Source organism: Erythrolamprus reginae, chromosome 2 (genome assembly GCF_031021105.1).
Source record: "Erythrolamprus reginae isolate rEryReg1 chromosome 2, rEryReg1.hap1, whole genome shotgun sequence".
Taxonomy (NCBI): Eukaryota; Metazoa; Chordata; class Lepidosauria; order Squamata; family Dipsadidae; genus Erythrolamprus; species Erythrolamprus reginae.
This window is the reverse complement of record NC_091951.1, coordinates 264,239,671-264,261,764: the sequence shown is the minus strand read 5'-3', so window position 1 is coordinate 264,261,764 and position 22,094 is coordinate 264,239,671. Positions and strand designations below refer to the sequence as shown.

At 35.7% G+C, this 22,094-nt stretch overlaps 1 protein-coding gene across 13 annotated transcripts in view; it reads right to left on the bottom strand.

The window, feature by feature from the left end:
• NFIB (nuclear factor I B) overlaps positions 1 to 22,094 on the bottom strand; it is a 255,588-nt gene that overhangs the window by 223,078 nt on the left and 10,416 nt on the right. For 10 of the 13 annotated variants that reach the window (XM_070742550.1, XM_070742553.1, XM_070742551.1 and 7 more), the window contains exons 1-2: positions 20,467 to 21,235; positions 14,542 to 15,073 (exon numbers count right to left, since the gene is read on the bottom strand). In XM_070742550.1, coding sequence (XP_070598651.1) covers positions 14,542 to 15,073; positions 20,467 to 20,496 — 562 coding nt within the window. In that variant the 5' untranslated portion in view covers positions 20,497 to 21,235. Of the gene's footprint in view, positions 1 to 14,541; positions 15,074 to 20,466; positions 21,236 to 22,094 lie in introns of those variants that run through there. The other 3 variants (XM_070742552.1, XM_070742557.1, XM_070742563.1) reach the window with 1 other exon arrangement.

Genomic DNA, 22,094 nt, shown 5'->3' with positions numbered 1-22,094 from the left:
GCATGCGCACAAGCTCTTTTGGCACCCAAGGGAAAAAAGGTTTGCCATCACTGACATAGGGAGTGTACAGGGTGGCTACAGCAGCTGCAGCTGGAGCTTTACACTATTTTGCTGCACTGGGCTAAGGTTTTGTCCTGCTGGATTGGAGGCTGCATCTTCACATTGAAGATCAGGGGTTCCTTGCAGAGTTCTGGCATACCACGAAGTCCCTGAACTGCAGGATAGCAAGCAACCCAGAGTCATGCAAGACAAGGTGTATGGCAGCCAAGAGGAGTGAGGAGAATTAAAGGGAGATAATACCTTATCTTGGAAGAGCCAAGTCTTGGGACTAGGGTGGATCATCTGAGAATGGCTTGGATTGGGATTGGTCCTAATGAGTAGTGCAATTCAGTCAATAACAGCTACACTGAGTGCCCATATTCCCACTGATAAACGATGTGGTCACATGAAAAACTCACTTTATGACTGGGTTGCTTAATGATGGAGACTTGGCTCCCAATTGCCATTGTAACTCAAGGACTATATGTATGTTAAAATATGCACATGGGTCTTTCCTATTTGTCCCGTTATTTATTCAACTAAATGCCAAATATATATGAAAGGAATCTATAAAAGATATTCAAATGCCATAATGTGTTAATTTGTATAAGGATCAGAAACATGCAAGCCATAGTATTCCCTGTGACACTCTACCAAAGTAAAAGTTGGACTTTAAAGAAACAGGAAATGACCCCTTTGAACCTGAAGAAATCGAAGACAACTGCTGAAAATACTATGGCTAGCCAAAGGAACAAATCAATGAATCATTGAACACATCAACATGGAGTTCTCACTTGAAGCAGAAATGACCAAACTCATATTATCCTACTTTGGACATCTTATGCAAAGAACCAGTTCTGTGGGAAAAGGATCCAATATTTGGAAAAACTGAAGAAAAGAAAAGAGGATGACCAGCATCAAGGTGAATGATTCAGTTGCAGTGGTGATAAGTGCACCATTGGGAGATTTGAAAGAACATGTTAGAGGTAGATTGCCATGCACAAATCATAGTCACTGGCATTCAAAAACAACTTGATGGCCCATAATCCATCAATGGATTCTTCCATCAACAGTTATCTATTCAAAATGTGAGGAATTTATGCCTTATGAGATTTTAACAATTGAGCTATGGTTCCACTAGCTGCTTCCACAGATGCACTGTTTCACTTCTTCCTGCAAAGAAACTATCAATGGTTATGGCTTTGATCCAGGAAGTAGACAAGATTCTCTCCAAATAACCTGGACGAGAATTTCTTTTTTTAATGCTAATTTTAAAAAAAATAATAATAATCATGAAAAAATTTTGTAACTGCTGTATTTCAAATGTAAGCCTTATTTACAGAACCAAAAATCAAACCTTGCTGTGTCATTTTCTCTTGCACATCTTATGCAACAGCTACCATCACCACCCTTTGAGACACAAGGCCTATTTGCCATCTGTCTCTTGTTTTAGTCACAGGCAAATCTGTTAGCATACTGTTTTTCTTTGCTCATGTGAGAAACAACTCTCACATAAAGTTCCATTTTCTTAACTGCACCTAGCCTACTAGGGGACGAGATGGACTAAAATTGCACTATTCTAATTTATTGTTTGTTTGTTTGTTTCCAATCTATGCAATTGACTCTCCCACCCCACCTGGACCTTGCAGTAAGACTCCATAAAGCATTGAAAAAGGGGGGGGGGGGGTTGCAAAGTGTATTAGCATAAATATACTTGAATACATAAATTTCTCTAACAAATAAATTCACCTGCATCTTTTAGAACAGTGTTTCCCAACCTTGGCAACTTGAAGATATTTGGACTTCAAGTTGCCAACGTTGGGAAACACTGTTTTAGAAAGCCTTCAAAACTGCTTCAAAACATTTTTGGCATAATTTATCTGCTGGAGGTCCCAGCAGAACTGCAAACGTGATCACATGTAGACCAGGGATGGGTTCCACTTACCTTTGTCACCAGTTTGCATCGCAATGTTTTGCACGTGTACGCACAGTCTGTTAACATGCACACACACATTCCCTTGTGCAATTTGACTTCCGAGCATGCTCAGTAGCTGGAATCGGCCCAAAACACAGCTGAGGAGCGGATCAGCTGTACTTCCGGTGAAAAAATAAAAGTCAGTTTAAACCCAGGGGCCTTTTTTCAAGTATCAGCAGAGGAAACAAAATCCAACACTAAAAAATTATTCAAAAATTCCAAAAAAATGATGGTGGCACCATAGACTGGTACCGACATCATCCTGACATCACCAGAGGGTTGGTAGCAGTTAGGGCGATCTGATCCAAACTGGGAGGAACCCGCTCCTGATGTAGACAACTGAGGATAGCCTTTAAACCAACTACCAATCTTATAAAAGATGCTGCGATTTTAATCCTTCCAGAAGTCGTTCTTCCTTTTTCACTGACACTAACAAGCTTTGTATAAGACTGACATGTAGCATCTACTTTTCTCACGTCTACATTTACCACATGGATCCTCTATTTCAGTGTTTCCCAACCTTGCCCACTTGAAGATATTTGGACTTCAACTCCCAGAATTCCCCAGCCAACGAATGCTGGTTGGGGAATTCTAGGAGTTGAAGTCCAGATATCTTCAAGTTGCTAAGGTTGGGAAACACTGCTCTATTTTATGCAGAGTATTTTCATTGAACTCTCTACAACTTGTCAATTTGATGAAAAAAATGATCTATAGACCATGCCCCAATCACAAAGAATATGTCTTAAGAATTAGTATGGCAGGTAGGCTAGCAGCGACTTTTAAAATGAGGAAGAGGATTTATCACCTATGGAATCTTTATTTGAGAACTACCGACATACCAATAATAGAAACCGATATGCAGTCCAACATTAGAATATTCAAATTAACAGGCTATTCAAGTTATTTATGCAAAGAGATATATTATTCATAAGCAGCCCACTAATTTTGTTTGAACTTATATAATTACAATACTGAAAACACAAAATCACCCCAGTATTTCCCAACTAACAGTGGAATAATATAAATGCTTAAATGTTTTAAAAAACCCAAGAACAGTTAAAAACAGGTTTCAAAGTCTATTCCAAGGAGTTTGTCCAGAACTGCTAAAAAGTTTTAGTGCGATTGTCATAAAAGTTCAGAAAAAGAATTCAAAATGACTGCTTTTTCTTTTAAATGCACATTTTTAATGTGGGGCAGCCTTAGGGGAGCACAGAGCTAAAATTAGCCTTCTAGAAACAAGAAATCCTTTCCTTATCCTTTCTATATAAACAAGGGCTGCCAATTTGTCCCCATCATTGTCAGCAGACAAAAGCAAACTAAGTCTGCAGCCAGACCACATTAAATAAAAGACATAGTAATTCCAGAGGCTGCCTAGAAGCCCACTGGGGTGTAAAGTCAAAACTGAAGCCTGCTTGTCAGCTATTTCCATAAAAGAACCAGAAGAAACAGTGACACTTCTATACAACAAAAAGGTCAAGGAGTTCATAGCCTTTTCATGACCCCAGCAAGTCAAGGTCAAAAGATTCAGGTAGCAACTTGGCCTGGGCATAAGTTACTTGTTCAAATGAATTGTTTTAACAAATCAGCTTTGGTCAATTAAACCTAACAAGACATGTTGCATCACATAGCAGGGTTCCTGACACTGAGGCCAGGAGCTGAGACTGGCCTCATAAAACAAGGCTTTTAACGTGGCATAACAAATTTAAGGTAATCCATCTAGAAACCTCAGACATCGGCAGAATAAAATGCAAGCTCCCTTTACCAAGAGTACTTTTCACATCTTTTAATTTCAAAGCACTGAGGACACTAAGTTAATAAAACATACGTACCCATATATAAAACAAAGAGGTACAGTATTAGGATTTTTTAATGCTAAATTTGCAGCACAATTCTAGAAATTTATTCTGGTGTAAATCTCATTATGTGAGATATACTTTAATGTAAACAATATTGTTAATGCATTAGGAACTTTCTCCTAAAAATGTTTACAGCAGTCTTCGTCAACTTTAGTGACTTCTAAACATATAAACTTCAATTCCCAGAATTCCCAAACAGTACAATTTTGGTTAAGAATTCGGTAAACTGATCTTCACATGTGATTGTATATGAAGCATATGATTGTATAATATCTATTTTTAGAAAGCATATAACTCTTTATGCTCCATCTTCATTATATTCAAAAGGAATGTCTACTGTACATTATTCCTCCCAAAGCATCATAGGTTGGATTCAGAAATAGCAGGTAACTATTTTAAATAGTGAAAGGCTTCCATACGCTGAATTAAGAAATATAAAATTGATATACTTAAAATAATAGCCACTAAATATTAAGAACTGTGAAGCACAAGAATTCATGACATCATGTAAAACAACCCAAATCATTCAATCCACTTTATTTAGCACTTTGTGCGGTGAAGACCAGTAGAATTTGAGCCCTATGAATACTTAACAAAGGTCTTTAGAATTGAGGTCCCCAAACTTGGCAGCTTTAAGATTTGTGAACTTCAACTCCCAGAATTCTCCAGCTAGCATAAGCATAAGCTGGCTGGAGAATTCTGGGAGTTGAAGTCCACAAGTCTTAAAGTTGCCAAGTTTGGGGACCTCTGTTTTAGAAAGAATGTAACATCCTTGGAATATCTTTCATAGACTACGAAAAAACAGAACATGATGACGAACATTCTTTTGGTCGGGTGCCAAAAGGGCGCACATGCATGCCCACACCCATAATACAATGCCTTCCCCTATGCGCATGCTGCCCCCCACACATGTGCATAAGCCTCAATAAAGCCTCTGAACTTCCAGTAGGCCCATTGGGTCCATTTTTCACCATACACAGGCTCCAGAGACTTCCTTGAAGCCTGGGGAGAGCAAAAAATGGCCTCCCCCCACCCACCCTCCGGAAGGCCGAAAATCAGCTGACCAGCGTGCACATGCCCGCTGGAGCTGACAATGACAACACCTTGGTTACCCTCAGATATGGGTCCTTGTGCCACCTGTGGCATGCATGCCATAGGTTCACAATCACAGATATAGAACATCCTTGGAATATCTATCAAGAACTTTCTTCACAATGATTTCAAATTAATTTATACAGTGTTCCCTCGATTTTTGCGGGTTCAAAATTTGCGAATAGCCTATACCACGGTCTTTCAAAAATATTAATTAAAAAATACTTCGTGAGTTTTTTTCTACACCACGGTTTTTCCCACCTGATGATGTCGTACATCATCGCCAAACTAATAATTTTTGCAAATAAATAACAAACAAAATAATTATTGTTAATAAATAATTATGTTTATAAATATCAGGATCACTAAATGTCTTATTCAATGGTGAGTACCAGTAATAATGGTGAATAAATGGTTGTTAACAGAATGAGAAGTGGTAATTTAGGGGTTTAAAATGTTAAGGGATGGCTTGTGATACTGTCCATAGCCAAAAATTGTGTATTTACTTCCGCATCTCTACTTTGCAGAAATTCGACTTTCGCGGGCGGTCTTGGAACGCATCCCCCACGAAAATCGAGGGAACACTGTATTATGTTTCTTAGATAAACATGCTTACAAGTGTAAATTATACATATGCAAGCAAATCAAAATTGGCAACGACTCACCTTCCTATTTGCCAGCATGCAATGTGTGCGTTCTCATCCTTGGAAACACAGCCAATATTTTTCATTTCTCAAATTATTAAATCAGAAAATGTGACAATGATTAACTATTTAATAGATATTTTTACTTCATGTAATAAACAACATTTTCTGTGCAAAATAGCCAAGATCTATCCTATTTCATGAATTATTCTGTGGACCACCATAGTATAATGTGGGAGACAACAACACATGGTCCTTCAGAGTCTACAATAAACCCCCTGCCTGGACTCCCAAACAACATGGCCAATATGCTATGATCCAGAAACATATAGAGTTCCATAAAGGACACATGCATTATTTAATTTAGGTTTAAAAAAAAATAGATCCAGGAACCTACAGATCTATGGGCCTGACTTCAATACCAGGAAAGATTCTGGAAAAGATAATCAAGCAATGAATCAGCAAACACCTAGAAACAAACAAAGTAATAACCAAAAGCCAACATGGGTTTGTCAAAAACAGACTAATATTATTGCAAAGTAACAAATTAGTGGACCACAGGAATACTATCGATATAATTTACTTGGATTTCAGTAAGTTATTTGATAAAGTAGACCATAACTTACTACTAGATAAAGTAGAAAAATGTGGGTTAGAGAGTATCATCACCAGATGGATTCATAACTGGCTGACCAACCACACTCAACTCAATGGAACTGCATCTACATGGAGGAAAATATGCAGTGGAGTACCCCAAGGCTCTCTTTTAGGCCCAGTACTCTTCAACTATCTTCAAGTTTGTAAATAGTCTGAAAGAAGTCTGCCACAGTCTTTCAGGATAAGGCTGATAATCACCCACCTTTATCTTCCTTGCCACGCTGCCAAAGACTTAATTGCCAATTATCTTGGCAAGGCCAAATGGAGCACAAAAGTCAAGATGGAGCTTAAACCGACCAGAACTAACAAAGTTGCTTCCTGCAAAGGTTCATGTCCTTTTGCTCCTCCTTTATGTCTTATGGGAGGGGCCAATCATCTCCAAGCCTTACACCCGAGTCGCCCTTTTTGTCTTAACTCTTCTTGCCTTCTGGCAGCTCTGAGCATGTGTGCACTGGGAACAGGCTCCCCCTGTTTCTCTGCCTTACTGATGTCAGCCTCTGGATGCTCTGGAGTCAGCACGGGACTCCCAGGTGGCCCTGGTCCTATCTCTGCCTCTGACACAGAGTCTTCTCCAGACTCCAGGACTGGCCCATGTTCCTCCCCAGCCTCCTCACTGTCCAACTCTACTGCCAGCTCTGCAGGCTGCCGACAGACCACAACAACATCAGCTTTGTAGAGAAGTTGGACAAGTGTGAAGCCCCAGGGCAGAACCAGTCATTGAATTGAAAATTCTCCAGCTCTGTCCACATAGCCTTACTTGAAAGGATCAGAGGCTCAACTCAGATCCTGGAAAGTAATAGCATAAATCATGCCGACTGGGTAATTCTGGAAGTTGAAGTCCACCCATCTTAAAGCAGGCTGGCTGAGGAATTCTGGGAGTTGAATCCCATCTATCTTAAAGCAAGCTGGCTGGGGAATTCTAGGAATGGCTCCACCCATCTTAAATCATGCCAACTGGGGAATTCTGGGAGTGGAAGTCTATGCTCCAATACTAGAAGTTTTTAAGATGTTGGATAACCATTTGTCTGAAGTGGTATAGGACTTCCTGCCTAGGCAGGGGGGTGGACTAGAAGACTTCCAATGTCCCTTCCAACTCTGTTATTCTATTCTGATCAGTGAAAATCCAAAACTAAGGGTCAAACTGCACCTAAATATGTAAATTTAAAACACACATAGTCAGAGGTGGATATGTGTGATAATTAATCACAACAGAGATGGCAAAAATAATTTAATCCCTTTCTCCTCTACTAGTAACTCATGGGAAAAAAATCATACTCTGAATCTACTATGTCAAGTAAGAAGGAAATCTTCATGACGCTAATATGTGAAATGTTTCATAAAAGTAAGTAGCAGTTTTAGAAGATGGGCTTTCCTCAGGCCCATAGCAAAAATAACAACTGTTACGTTTTCTTTTTTAATCCCTTAATTAATTAATTAATTCCAGCAACTAGTTAGTTCCATCTTTAAAACCATTATTTAATTACAAATACTGTATGCATTTATCTTATATCCACAAGACCAAATTACCTTGAATACATGCTAAATACATCCAGTAATTGGATTTTATGTCATCCTTTGCAAAAACCTATGAAATTGACCAAGCATGATTATACCAACCATCTAATTGAAGCTCTACATATTCAAATTTTATAAAATTAGACTAATTTAAGAATGTTCTCCATCTATTATTGACATTTACTGTTGCAGGAATTGGCTTTTGCTTATGCAACAGTTTTCTCTCTTCCTCCTGAGTCTTAAACTAACACTAGAGTGGCCCCACTACTTGTTATAGCAGATTGAGGGACACAGATCAAAATTGTTCTGCTTATAAATACTGCTCTGTTGATGAACAAACATCCATCTGGATTCTTCTCACAAAAATAAAATCAATATAGTATCCCAAGAAGAGCTGTCCTTTCAAAATCCTGTACATTCATGTCATAAAGGTATATTATAAAGACACATCCTGTCCAGGAGAGAGTCAAAAACTGAACTTTGATCAAATTACCAATCATACATTTAACCTAAGTAGCAATTATACATTAGATCTTATTTCTAAATAGTGGGAATTGTTCAACAGCACATAGCAAAAATTATTCTGAAGTGCTTTCCTTTAAATATTTTATTACCCACTTCTAATTTTATCTCAAAATATTAAAAACACCATCTTTTTACTAAATAAACTGATTCAAAACTTTAAACGCATGTCTCCCTATCCAAATACAAACTAAGAAGCAATAAGAGTTGTTTGTAGACATCCATTTATAGGAGCATAAAGGCATTACTTCTTACTAAAGCTAGTTCTGCAACATTCTTTCAACTAATCTGCCTTGCTGCTGGGTCTCTTCCATTTTATAATTCCAAACAATCCAGAGACCCTCAGAAACAGCGCTAGGCAAAACAAGAAATTGTAATAGCTGAGAAACTATGTTGCATATCCATTTACTCCTTTCTGATCCAATTGATTAATTCACCTTCTACATTTCTAAATAAAATAAAAGTTTTCCAAAGATTGGATTTTTAAAAGTTTCTGGTGCAGAACATGAATTAGTTATTATAATCATTAAAGGGACTAGATAAAAATCATGCTTATTTTGCCATGGAACATATTAAGAATGTTTTTAGATTTTCAAGAAATAGTACATTAAATATTCAGCCAGTTTGAAACAATATTATCCTTAAAATATTAATACCTTTGTTATTATTATTGATATGCTTTATATCTAATAACAAAATTCCAAGACCAATTTCAAGATAAAACATTTATTTTGTATGCCGAATCCTACTGAAAATGAACCATGCTAGAATATGTAACACTGTATTGAATTCTTTAAATACAATACTGAAGAGTGATATCAATACAATGTAATATTTTTACATGCAAGGGAAACAATGAGTCATCAGATACATTCAAGTTTGGCAGCAGCCATTTTGTGCAAACATCTTAAATGGCTGGGTGTACATCTCGTATTAAACCAGCACCTCTCAAACCTGGATAAATTACCCAAGCTTGGTAAAAGTACTTTTCCTCTGGGTAACAATACACAAACCCATTACCCAATCACAAGAGGGACATTTAAACTGACTTTAAAATATTTTACGGATGAAGGCAAATCCGAGGGTAATGTTTGATTGTGTCCCAGAATAATGTTGAGGATCTAATCTGGGTCAGTCATGGGATTAGAGATTTAGTCTTCTGGCCTTTCAGACTGGTGCTACAGCCCATCCTCAAGGAATTTCTCCCTACCGGAAGGCATGGTAGAGAGATGGGCTGGATCCAGCACAAGTCCGAAAACTCAGAAGACTAAACCTCTGGCCCGGTGATCAATCCAGATTGTATTCGGCATGGGTAATGAATTAAAAGTTTGGCAAGCACTGTATTAAGCCATGGCGGAGTTCACAATAGGTTACAATGTGGTTTACAAACCACAATGGCTATGCTCATAGTTCTAGATTGCTGGACTTGACTTTATTTCATAAATAATATAGTACAGTACTAGTGATTTCTACAGAAACTTGCTACCACTGACATAATTACACTTATTTTTATATAGAAAATTGCATGAACAAATGATTATTATCCAAACCCAAGTCCTTAGAAACATAGAAATGCACTTCATATCTCACTTTACATTACACTCACACACACACCAATTAAACTAGGGTGTTTTTTATTACTACATGGCTTATTTCAAATATATAATTTTTAAATTGTCATTCACTGTGTGCAAAATATCTTCTCGAAATCATCATTTTAATACTTCTAAAGTGACCAATACACGATTAAAACTTAGTTTAATTAGTCAATATTGCAACTGTTTCAGTTAGCAGTAGCACATTATGTTTTAAATTCTGCTTCTAAAAGTAATAAACCTGCCTTAACTTAACCTTTATGACTGGTAAATTGACATATACAGATTATTATTTTCAACATTTGTTTTAACAGATAAAATTCTCATTCTGTTTATATTTATTAACATCAATCGACCTATAGTCAAAATATATAACACACACAAAATAATTTGAAATAACAACTTAGAAAATACTTAACTCAAGTTTCTCTTTTTTTAAACTTCTTTAAATATAGATTATCTTTACCTTAGTATCTATTACTGCATTAATACATACCAGGAGGGAGAGAAGACTAACCAATGCCTAATATCTATGTCCCTAATGAATACAATACAGCTGCAAAATGTGTACGTTTAAAAAGATTCTCCCAAGATATGCTAATAAGATAAACTACATGTATTACCATTCTTCCAAGATAATACACTTTCTAGGTATAAATTACATGCAAGCTACAAAGGTAAAAGCCACGTGAATTTCATATAATGCCAATAAAGAACATGTGGGTGTTCAATTCTACATACATACATACATGCATGCATATACACAAACACAAACACACACACAAACACACACACACACACACACACTTTTACTTTATTTTTAGAATCAACTATTCTCTTTTCTCTTATTCTAAAATCAAACTAGCAGGCACCTGATCTGTCCCCCCACCCTTTTTTTCTACAGACATGATACATTTTAGCACTTCTGTAGGCCTGATTTCTTTCATGTGGGTTTTTTTTAGGTAAAACTGCTAGCCTATTAATTAAGAGAATAATGGAGGTTAGCAATATTAATACTATCTAGGAAACAGCAGCAATGCCTTACTCTTTGCACTGGCCTTGGGTGCTAACTCATGCAGCTTACTTACAAAAATAATTAATGTTTTACAATCTGGAAATCCAAGTTGCACCCAAACTAAAGCAAACCGGAATAAACTGTATCTTTCTGTGGAAAACAAAATATATTTCTATTTGCTTGATAAATGCAAGCAGTATTAGACTCCTAATATTTTTAATCAATGTGCTAAAGCTAAATTAATAAGTTTATTGAAATAAGAAACATGGTGCAATTCCATGACATATAAATAAGACTCAGAAACTCTGCAGGCTATGTGTATAACTATGTGCTATGTGTTATCATAATTATTTTAAGGACACAAATATATCCCAAGATGCATTAGGCAGCCTAAAATAAAAGCATGTATTTCTTTATAACTCCAGAGCAGCAAACACCAGGAGGATTAAATTATTTAGAAAAGAAATACACACCAAAAATAGTTCATTTCAATAAAAAAAGAACTTTAAAAATGTGCTGCTATAGAATAAAAAAAGTTATCTATTAGAGGACAGATTTCTTTTATCTGAAGTTCTACTGCAGCAAATAAATACAACAGCTTTCATTCAGTGATTGTCAAAAAACTTTCCAATGTGCCCACTGCAATGCAGATGCCAACCAACGAATCAAAGGCATTCAGAAACTAGACAAAGAGGGTTTGATGCCAACCTCGGTGCCACTGGCAACCATTATTGGCATCAAGCACATTGTCTGCTTTTCCTCCCCCACTCTGCTGGCACTTGACAAACAAAATGGCGGTTCTTGTAGAAACGGAACACAGCATAAGAGCTGTACTGATTGAATCAAAAATTACCAACTGATTTTATAGGCTGAAAACACAGCTTATAACAAATAAAAGAAATTAATAAATAATCCTTTTTCAGTTAAGCAAGATACTGTAATCCAAATTCTTAATTTTGAAATGAATTTAACTAGAACATGTAACATTTAAATAAATGTTATTAAAACAGGCTTCTTGCTTCATCTGCACACCTGTAGACCACAAATTACTTTAAGACTATTTTCTGCCCCCAGCTAGTAAAAGGAATCAACATCAATCAAATAAGAATTTAATTCTCTTGTGTTTTGAAACTTTAGGATAGGAATTTGAGAGAGGGCACTTTTTAAAGAAAAAGAGTTATATACTGCCAATATCATAAGTCGTTAGTATTTCTCCCTTCCTTCTTTCCTTTCTTATATATATATTTCTTACTCCAATGCAGATTTGGAAAAACTAAAAAATACCCTCCAGCAAATCATAAAAGTGTCTTACGGTATATTTCTATATCAAGAAATTATCAATATATCGTAGCATTACTCTGCTCTGCAATGCGGATACCAACTATCAAATCACAGGCATTCTAGTCTAAACAAAGAAGGTCCAATGCCAACCTTGGTGCCACTGGCAACCATTTCTGGCTCTCAAACTATTCTTCCTCATGTTTTTGCCAATGTTTCAATATAGCTCTATTCTATTCTTTCATTCATTCAAGAATTTTATCCTTTTTTCAACTCTCTGCCCATGAATTTTTCTTATCATACCACCCGTTAACCAATGAAACATTACCAAGTAGATATTCATATACTTAGCTAGAAAACCAACTCTCTATAAAAATATTTCAAACCTTTGAAATAATATTTCAAACCTAAAAACAATTCAAACCTAGAATCTTTTTCTCTATAAAAGAAAAATGGCTGAAAATATATTTTCACTACAAAAACAGTAACTTTAGAACAGCCTTTAGCAGATTATTAGCTGAATATGTATCACTTGTGATTGTGTCCTTTTGTTGGTAACCTGATATAGAGATACCAACTTTTTTATCCACAATTGTCACTAACTGAAAAAAATATTGGACAATTCATACACAAACCCTGGTATCATCGGATATCATCAGTGTTTTACAGGAATCCTCCTCTCAATGCAAGCAAACATAGCATCCAAAGAAATACGTATGCACAGATATAAAAATGTTTTACCAATTTTATTTTCAGATAAAGGTGACTTTCTAATGGAGATAATATGCAATCAAGTAAAATATTCCATCATAAAGGCCCTGACCAGGTACGGTTGTTTCACATATAGTTTAACATAACTACCAACATTTCTCCCAAAATAAGACATCCCCTAATAAGCCCAATTGGGCTTTTGGGTGCGTGGCAATAAGGCCAAGCACTTATTTTAGAGTTCAAAAAAATATAAGACAGGGTCTTATATTGGGGTAAACACAGTACGTTAACTATATTTAACAGTTGTTTCAGTTACTAAAATTACATTTTTAAATACTCTTTGAGGTGAAGGGAATATATAGTTCATACAATCAGATTGAAATTTTCACTATCAATTGTTTTTCTTACAAGATTAATTTGCAATGTATTTAAATTCATATAATCCTAAATGAGGGTCTCCTTCAATCCCATTCAAGGATTGCAGATTTAGATTACAATAATTTTCAAATGAATATCACAGCAAAGCTGAGAAAGTTAGCCACGCTAAACTTACATTGTAACCAATGGAACGTAAATAGTATTCACTTGATCTAAACTGGAATCCAGCCTACATTTTATAACTGCTCTTATTGTTGAAAAAGAGAACTGTCTGTTTTTATGGTAAATGTTTGTTTTTCATGATAAAGTTACCATGCAGTAACTGTATACTGAATAAAGTTAAAAGTTAGCAATGACAATATTGGACTGAGTTATACAAAATCAGCACTAAGAAATATCAACAAAACGCCAAGTCTTTTTGGTAGTCTCACCAGAAATATGAAAAATAATTTTAGTTTTTTATATTTGTATTAACATTCCCAACCATCTTTCTTTTGGAAGTTTCTAAGACCAGACCAATTTATATTAAAAGCCGCCATTTGCAAATACTCCGTGATTATAACTTAGACATATTTATTATAACTTAGACATACCATAATAGTTACAGGCTTTCAAATTAAAAATGTATGTAACAAAAAGCATAACAAATGCTACATTGTATCAAATATAATCACTGAAAATAAATCATCGCAGTAGATATACAATCTTATTAACTACTTTTGGAGTAACTACAAAAGTTTTTCACTACATTATCATGTAAAACATCCATATTGAAGCAATGTTTAAAGTGTGTGCAGAAGTTATTTACCTCAAAATTTGGAGAAATGCCACACTATGAACAATGATAAGGCGACTATATCAGATATTTACATTTACTGCATAACAATATATAAATATATAAAATAACATGCCATTTTTTCCATTTTTTTATACTTAATAATTCTATTTTCATAATAAAGACCGAATGGCAAATAAGTAGCTATGTATTTTAAAATATTAATACAATGTATATGCCATGAATATATTCTGTAACATACACCAAAATCATTTCTAGTATTTTTCTACTTTTATAACAAATGTTAATATGTATTTTGGATACTCCTGCATCTCATGTATACAGTACCAAGCACATATCAATATATATGAAATGTTTACAGCTTTTACAGCTTTTTAAAAAACACACTAAAAAGGTGGTTTAGCGTATTTATGTGCATGTGTGTACAAATATCTAAATAAATAAAAAATATATTTTTAAGAGCCCTACCTTGATCCTGCACATAGTATGCCAGAAACAAATCAAGCTCCTTGACTGATACTGTTATGTGATGTGGTTGAACGCAAAGTGCTGGATTTGTGCAATGGGGGGATTTCATGAGCCGTTCTCCATCGGTACTTTCCAGGGGGATACCTTTAAAAAGGATCACCATGACTAGATCCAGGCGCCAGACTTTGTCTGCTTGCCTAAGGCAGTCGATTCTCCTAATCTTGCCCTTCTGGTCAGGATTGGATAACACACAGCATGGGTGCTTCTTCCCAGTAACCGTAAGCACAAAATCCTCTCGATATTCTTGGCGGATATCTTTGCGCAATTTGGCGAGAAGCCTGGATGCCCACTTCTGTTTAATTTCTGGCTTTTCACTAAGTAACTCATCCTTGACTGCTCTTTCTTCATCTTTTGACATTCGCTTTTCATGTTTTTTAAAGTACTTGCGTTTTCGAGCCTGAAGGTTGAACCACGTATAGGCAATTGCACGGACATGTGGAAGAAGTGCCTCAATGAATGGGTGAAATTCATCCTGTTAGAAAAAACAAACAGAAAAACAAAACTTCAGCGATCAGATTTACTTATACAATCACATTCCTAAGCATTTTTAGCAGGTTTACAATTCCTAGAAAAGATACATACATATTATAAAAGTGCATGTCCATAATTAACTTATGGAAGTACGGTATTATAATAATATTTTATAATGCACCAATTTCTTGGGCTTGGATCCAAACTGACATACAATTATATTAGTTTAAATTCAAACAAAATGGCTTTGGAATTTTGAATGCTTTGGCTATGATTTAACAAACACAGCACAGCAAATTTTAAGACAAATAAGTAGAAATATAAATGTAGAAATTAATATTGCAAATCATTCATCTTCTATATTCAGAAACATTATGGTATACATGTTCATTGTTGCTTTATGTAGTTTCCACTTTTGTCATCATCAAAAGACTGATGACAACACAAAGATCATGAACAATGAAAATATAACTCAATCCCTTATTAATCATCCAACATTCCAGTTATCATAGTATTATTCTAGTAGGAATAACCACAGAAATCAAGAAATAAGGCCAGAAAGGCCAAAGGAAAGACAAGATCTAATAAAATTAGGGTATCTTATAGTGTTCATCAGCTGCTCATGTTTCCCTGCTTAATTTATCAAAAAAAATTAAAAATTGTGGGGTACAAAACTTGACTGAATTAATTACCTATTAACTCAAGGATGGTTCGCAAGCAGGTAATGATTATTTCATCCCATTCAAAAAAACATTTTAGGTACACAAAGAAAAAAGGATTTGAATTTGAAACAAACTTTACTTTCTTTGTGATCTCACACTCTGTGGCAGTGTGACATTAATACTGCACTATGGGCAAACTTTTTTTTCTGAAATAGACAGATATATGGCACTTGCAAACTTTTCCTTTTACAGGATTTACCTATTCATACAGATTTTCTATATTTTATTATTTGTTGCAATTGACTAAACTTGGGCTAATAATAGTAGTAATACTACTAAGGTATTTTGCCTCAAATTCCCTCTTTGTCACATGCAGTATATAATTTACTTCAAAGAAAATTTATTTCTGGCACCTATCATAAGATTTGAAAGAAAATTGTGGCAAAGACAGAAAATGTTACTCATTCATTTGACCTATTGTTTTTTAGCCATATTTAATTCAAATTGAATTTAAACAATAATATTGACGCTAAATTTAATATAAATTTAATTTATAATTAAACTGTACTTTTCAAGCAAAATGTATATATTAATAGTAAAATAGTTAATTGGAAAACAAAAGTCATTAATTTTAAGAATCCTATATTTAAGTTTGAGAACATAACAGAAATTCAAAATTTCTGTAGAGTTTTATCAAACAGTTCATACAATCAACTAATGCTCAACAAAGTTCATGCAAAATATTCACACCGAATACTGAAGTGTTCTTTAAACTGAATCCTGCATTTTCATAAGTAAAAATAGCAGGATTTTATAATAATACCCTATAGTAAGACTTTTCAAGAAGTACTATAAGACCTGCAATGATTATTTCAATTTTGATTTTATATATGTCTCTTTCCTTTTTAGGGCAGACATTAATCAAAGTAGAATAAAAATACAGGGTATGAAAATAATAATACAATTAAAACAAGGTTTTCAGGCAATTACTAAAGTGACAAGCCAGTCTATCCAAACTTTTAAGTTTTCTGTTACTTTAAGGGCACAAACTACATTAAGGAAAGAGTTAAACCACAATCTGCTCTTTGTGTGGGAAGAGAGCACAGCTTAGCGCAACCACAGCCCTCGATAAGACTTCCCTATCTCAGTGTACTCTGATGCCATTTTTTTTTACTACTAGAGTTTCTTTTTCTCAGAAACTGGGTGCTATAGAATTCTTAATAAAACATGTATTTTAATAAGAAAAGTCATTCATTACTTCTAACTTACGTAATAAATTTTTCAAATACTGTATCTAGGAATTGAATGGTTACAAACTAAGTCCAGTACTGTTTAAAATTTATTTTACAATATATATTACTAGATCTTGTGATGTTGACAATTCAGATCATGGTATTTGACATTTTAACAACAACAACAAAAACCCTATGAAGTTTTGGATTTTAATTTTACTTATTTTAATGATATTTAGGTACAAACCTACCTGAATGCAACAGGATAAATGCCTGGTATCTGTGATTATTATTGCTGTATATTATGTGTTTTTAAAATTATGCACACTGGTTACAAATTCTAATTTTACATATAAAGTTTCCAGAATGTATGTACTGCTATAAAAATGCAACTATAAAATCCAAGTTATCTGATAAAAAAATACATTTGTGTTTTTATATTCCTGCATTAAATAACAGATCTTGGCAACAGATTCATATTTAAATAAAATTACAGTCACTGATATGCATATCCACTATTGCAACATTCCAAAACATTGTTCAAATAAGAACTGTTTCTCAAGTAAAACTTATGCTACATAGGTTCTCTTCAAAAATGCTTATACAGTACACTCAGTATGAAATCTGATATTTTGAAAGATGCACAAAATGTAAGAAAAAGTTATATTTTGCATAGATTGCGATAAAAACAAAGAGCAAACTTTGTTACAGATAGATCAAGCTTCTTAGTTATTTTAAACAATTTATATTGGGTCTGTCTCCTAGATTTACCAATCTACAATCATGGTCAATTTCCACAATACCTTTATATTATTTACCTTCCCCTATTTTTAAAAGAACTTATTTTTTTCTTCAGAAAAAAATAAAAAACGATTTCCCATTTCTATTTTACCTTCCTATTAGTTCGTTTAAAAATTCAGAACATTATTTCACAAAATAAAGTTGACACTACAAATATATAGCCAAAGGTACGTACAGTTATGTTTAATGTTCAATTTAGAAACTCTAATTTAGATATAAAATACCATAAATCTGAATTTACTGCTGGACTACTTCTTTACAAGAGTTCAACTGTGAGTACTAACAAACATAGGGAACTATTCATGGACCTAAAAACTAAGTTTATATTAATTACACAAAAGGAGAAGTCTGTTCAGATAATCCTCTGTTATATTTCACCAGGCTAGGTTTCCAAGATACAAAATGTCTATTGACACCTTATATATTCTTATACCTTATGGATTTCAATGCAACTTAATTGGACTCTAAGGTAACCACAACCATATAATAAAGTAACCATTCCTAAAATCCAACTATTTTTATATAGGTTCTTTAAAAAAAAAAAAAATCTAATGCATATTCTATGCAGTTTTTAGTTTAACAAATATTCTTTTTCCTCATTTCTAAGATTTCTAATAACAAATATATTATAAAATACCAGTAGTACAATATCATATTCACTATAAATCTGCTCTACAAGCATGGGACAATGGGTATGTATTCAAAATTGAGGGGAGGGGTCTGATTTTTGTCCCAACTATTCTTATAGCTATTCAATCTTTAAATCTGTGAATTATAAATTCACAAACTAAATATAAAACCAGCTTAGAAATCATTTGTGCAAAACACTTCATTTCAAAACTAGTGGGCATTTTGTTGAAACACTTGACTTATCTTAAATTGGTAGACATTAGGTTTGCCGTAAAACTGTTTCGGACTTGTAGATTGCATGCAAACTAAATCTAAATAATTTATTTTGTTTTGGAAAAGACAAAGTGACATTTAATACTATGCTTATGGTAAATAAGCAAGTGATAAAACCTGCTTAATAACAGCCAAGAAAAATTTTAATACTTCCCTGTAATAGGTTCAGGCACAAATACCTATTCTAAAACACTGTGAAATGAGGTATTAGGCCAGAAAGAAGAATGGATAATACTTTATGTTACAATTAAATCATATTACATTAAAAACTTAAGGTAAATTTTCAGCTACACCTATCAGCACAGACACCCAAATATATGATCCTAGACCAGTACTCATGGCTTTGCAAGGGAATCCTAAGAAATTAACAAATATTTTTATGTTCCTGGTAGAGCCTCTTAAGTATTAAATGTTATACATGAAGAGAAAACAATATATTGAATTTTACAATGTTCTGCCAGTTGATCAAGAGACATAAAACGTGTTTGCGCACTGATGTGTAAATGCTGACTTTTTATAATTTCTCAACACTTTTTACACCTGTTTTGCATCAGTAAAGTTCCCATTTACTTGCTAAAAAGATTCCAAGTTAATCACTCTTTGATGCCAAACAAAATATAAACAATAAAAAACGTGTCAGCCAAAAAGCTACAGGACTGCATCCAATCACTGAATAATCCTTATCATTATTTAAATCTTCATTCATAATTTGTGAATGTTCCAGTCCAATAGAATTACAATGGCTTCCAATTGTCAAAGGAAAGTTTTATTATTTTGATCATAACACCAACCAAAATCTTACATAACAAAGACCTACCTCCCACAAATATGCATTAACGCATATTCAAATTCTACCCTAAGATTTCAACCAGACCTGATTTTTTTACATGCTACCTGTGATATTTAATGAATGAAAAAATGATACAAATATCACATGCTTTAGACACTTGAACATCTCAAATGCATTTTTTGTGCTACAATTTGTATTGGGTCCGTCTCCGAGCTTTTTTTCTCCTTTTGAAACTTCTATGCCACCAACCCTTATTCCAATCACACCATGTGTTGCAATTCTATCTTATGTGAATGGAAACCATTACCTGTTAAATCAACTTAAATTTTGTCTATATGTTCTTCAAAGTAAAATCGTGTTACTCGATTTTAAAATTATACAAGTTGTTTCCAGGCCTAATATAGAAGGAAAGATTCAGTTTTCTTTATGACCTTGGGTGTTGACTTCAAAAAGTTTCAAGTACCGGAATTTATCAAGGGAAAAAATGTATAGAATAATTTAAAAAAAGAAAGCGTTCAGCTAACTCACCTTTTCTCAAACCAGCCTTAAGCATATATATATGATTAATTCAGCATGGGATGATATTATGTTACCAGTCATTTCTTAATTAAAAATAAGGGAACACTTTCCCTTTTCAGGTTAAGTACAGTCTGCAAAACGGATCGTTATTTTGTAGCTAATTCATGTTAATCTACACGACGTGGCTACTACTTTCTAATCCCTTTTCCCCCCTGCAAGAGTAATTTAATAATACTCGTTTATCATTGTCATTCTTAAATATTTACATTTCGTCCCTAACTCCCGCACATACACCTTGAAATAGGCTTATACTGTACCATAAGTACATACATTTTTAGTCGTCCCCCTTTATAAAAATCAAGGACGGGAGGAATATTCCTTTGAACAGTTAACTATAGGTACTCGGTGCAACTCGGTACAAGTTTTACTTCCCTCCCTTAAAAAAAAATAAAAGGAAAGGAAAACGGGGGAAAAAAGGCGGCTATACCTGAGTGAGACAGATGGGAGAATACATCATGACTTCGCTCTAAGATAGCACTTCTGCTGAGAGGAAAAGTATCAAAAGCGCCGCGGCTTCATCTATTCATTTTACAATCATCTAACGCTTCCAAAAAGGAAAAAGATGGATCCGGAGCAAGCTCTGCTTTGAATCGCCACAACTTCGCAACCAGCCCCGGTCCTCCTTAAATAGCCAAAAGATTCAAGTTCACTCCGAGCGCTAGATTTCCCGGGGTGAAATCCAATCTACACTTTTAACCCTCTTGTTCTCGGCGGCGGCGGCGGCGGTTCACTCTTGCTGCTGTTTGCAGTGGCTGCTGGTGAATTGGGACACAGGAGGCGGCGGAATAGGGGTAGGGGGTGGGGGTTGAATGGAATGCAGGGAGTTTAAAAGAGGGGGGGTTCGGGATATTTTTTTTTCCTTCCTGGCGTTGCTTTTTTTCCCCCTCCCTTTCTCCCGGATTTCCAAGCAGCTAGCGGGATACCACCACGGTACTTATTCAACCACGTTGCCAAAGTTCAAGGTTGCAGCGGCGGAGCAGGAAAATCCCGGCGTTATCCTGGCAGGCGAAACTTTGCAACAGCCCCTGTGCAGTAGAGCGCCAACCCGGGAGTGTGTGCGCGCGTGTGTGTGTGCGGGTGTGCGCGCGCGTCCCCCAAGGCTGCAGAAACAGTTCGCAGCAGCGCGCAAAACGCTTGAGCTCCTTTCGCAGCAGCCTCTGCCCCTTTCTCTCTCTCTCTCTCCACCCCCTTTCTCTGTGGATAATGTTCGGAGCCTGCTTTTCAAAACGCCCACTGTAATAAAAATGATCTCTTGAAAATTCAAAACTATCAATCTCTGGTTTCCCCTCCTCCTTCCCTCCTCCTCCCCCTTTTACACCCTTTCCCCTTTCTTCGGTGTACTGCTTTCTTCAAGACCTGGAAGTTCAGCAGGAGGGAGGGAGGGTGTATTTTTACCGAGAGCGCCTTTTTTTTCCTGGCCCTTCATTCGTTTGGTCGCTTTCTCCTCAAAACCACTTCAGGATTTCGGTTTATTATTTCATTACACAATCGACGCATCCCTCCCCCCCCCCCCCCGCCGCCGCTGCTGCTAATGCATTCCTTCCCTCTCCCGAGGCCCCCCCCTTCCTTTCCTCTTTAATCACCGCCGTACAGTACTAGAGCCCGGCCGCACTTTTTTTTTTTTTTTGCCTTTTGCACACACTCTCACTTTCTCCACCACCACCCCCTTCCATGGGGGACTGAAGAGCGGGCCCGTAGGGGAAGGCGGGAGGGGGGGATCCCGGGGAGGGTTGGGGTTTTTTTCTTTGGTAAGTTCAAGTTCTGGAAGAGCGCAAAGAGCGCAGGAACAGCACCGCCCGGTGGAAAATTCCTTCACAGGAGGGGGGTGGGGCGAAAGAAATCCCCACACGGCCTTTTCTGCAGACCCTGAATCTCTACCGATCGAGGGGAGAGAAGGGGGGGAGCTACAAAGCGGGAAAGTTTGCCGATTAGGCAACAAGAACGGGTGGGGAGCTGTGTGTGTGTGGAGGAAATGCGCGTCGGCGGCTCTCCTTCCCCCTTGCATACTGCTTGCAGCACAGACAGCGTCTGGAAAACCCGCGACCCCGTCGCCTA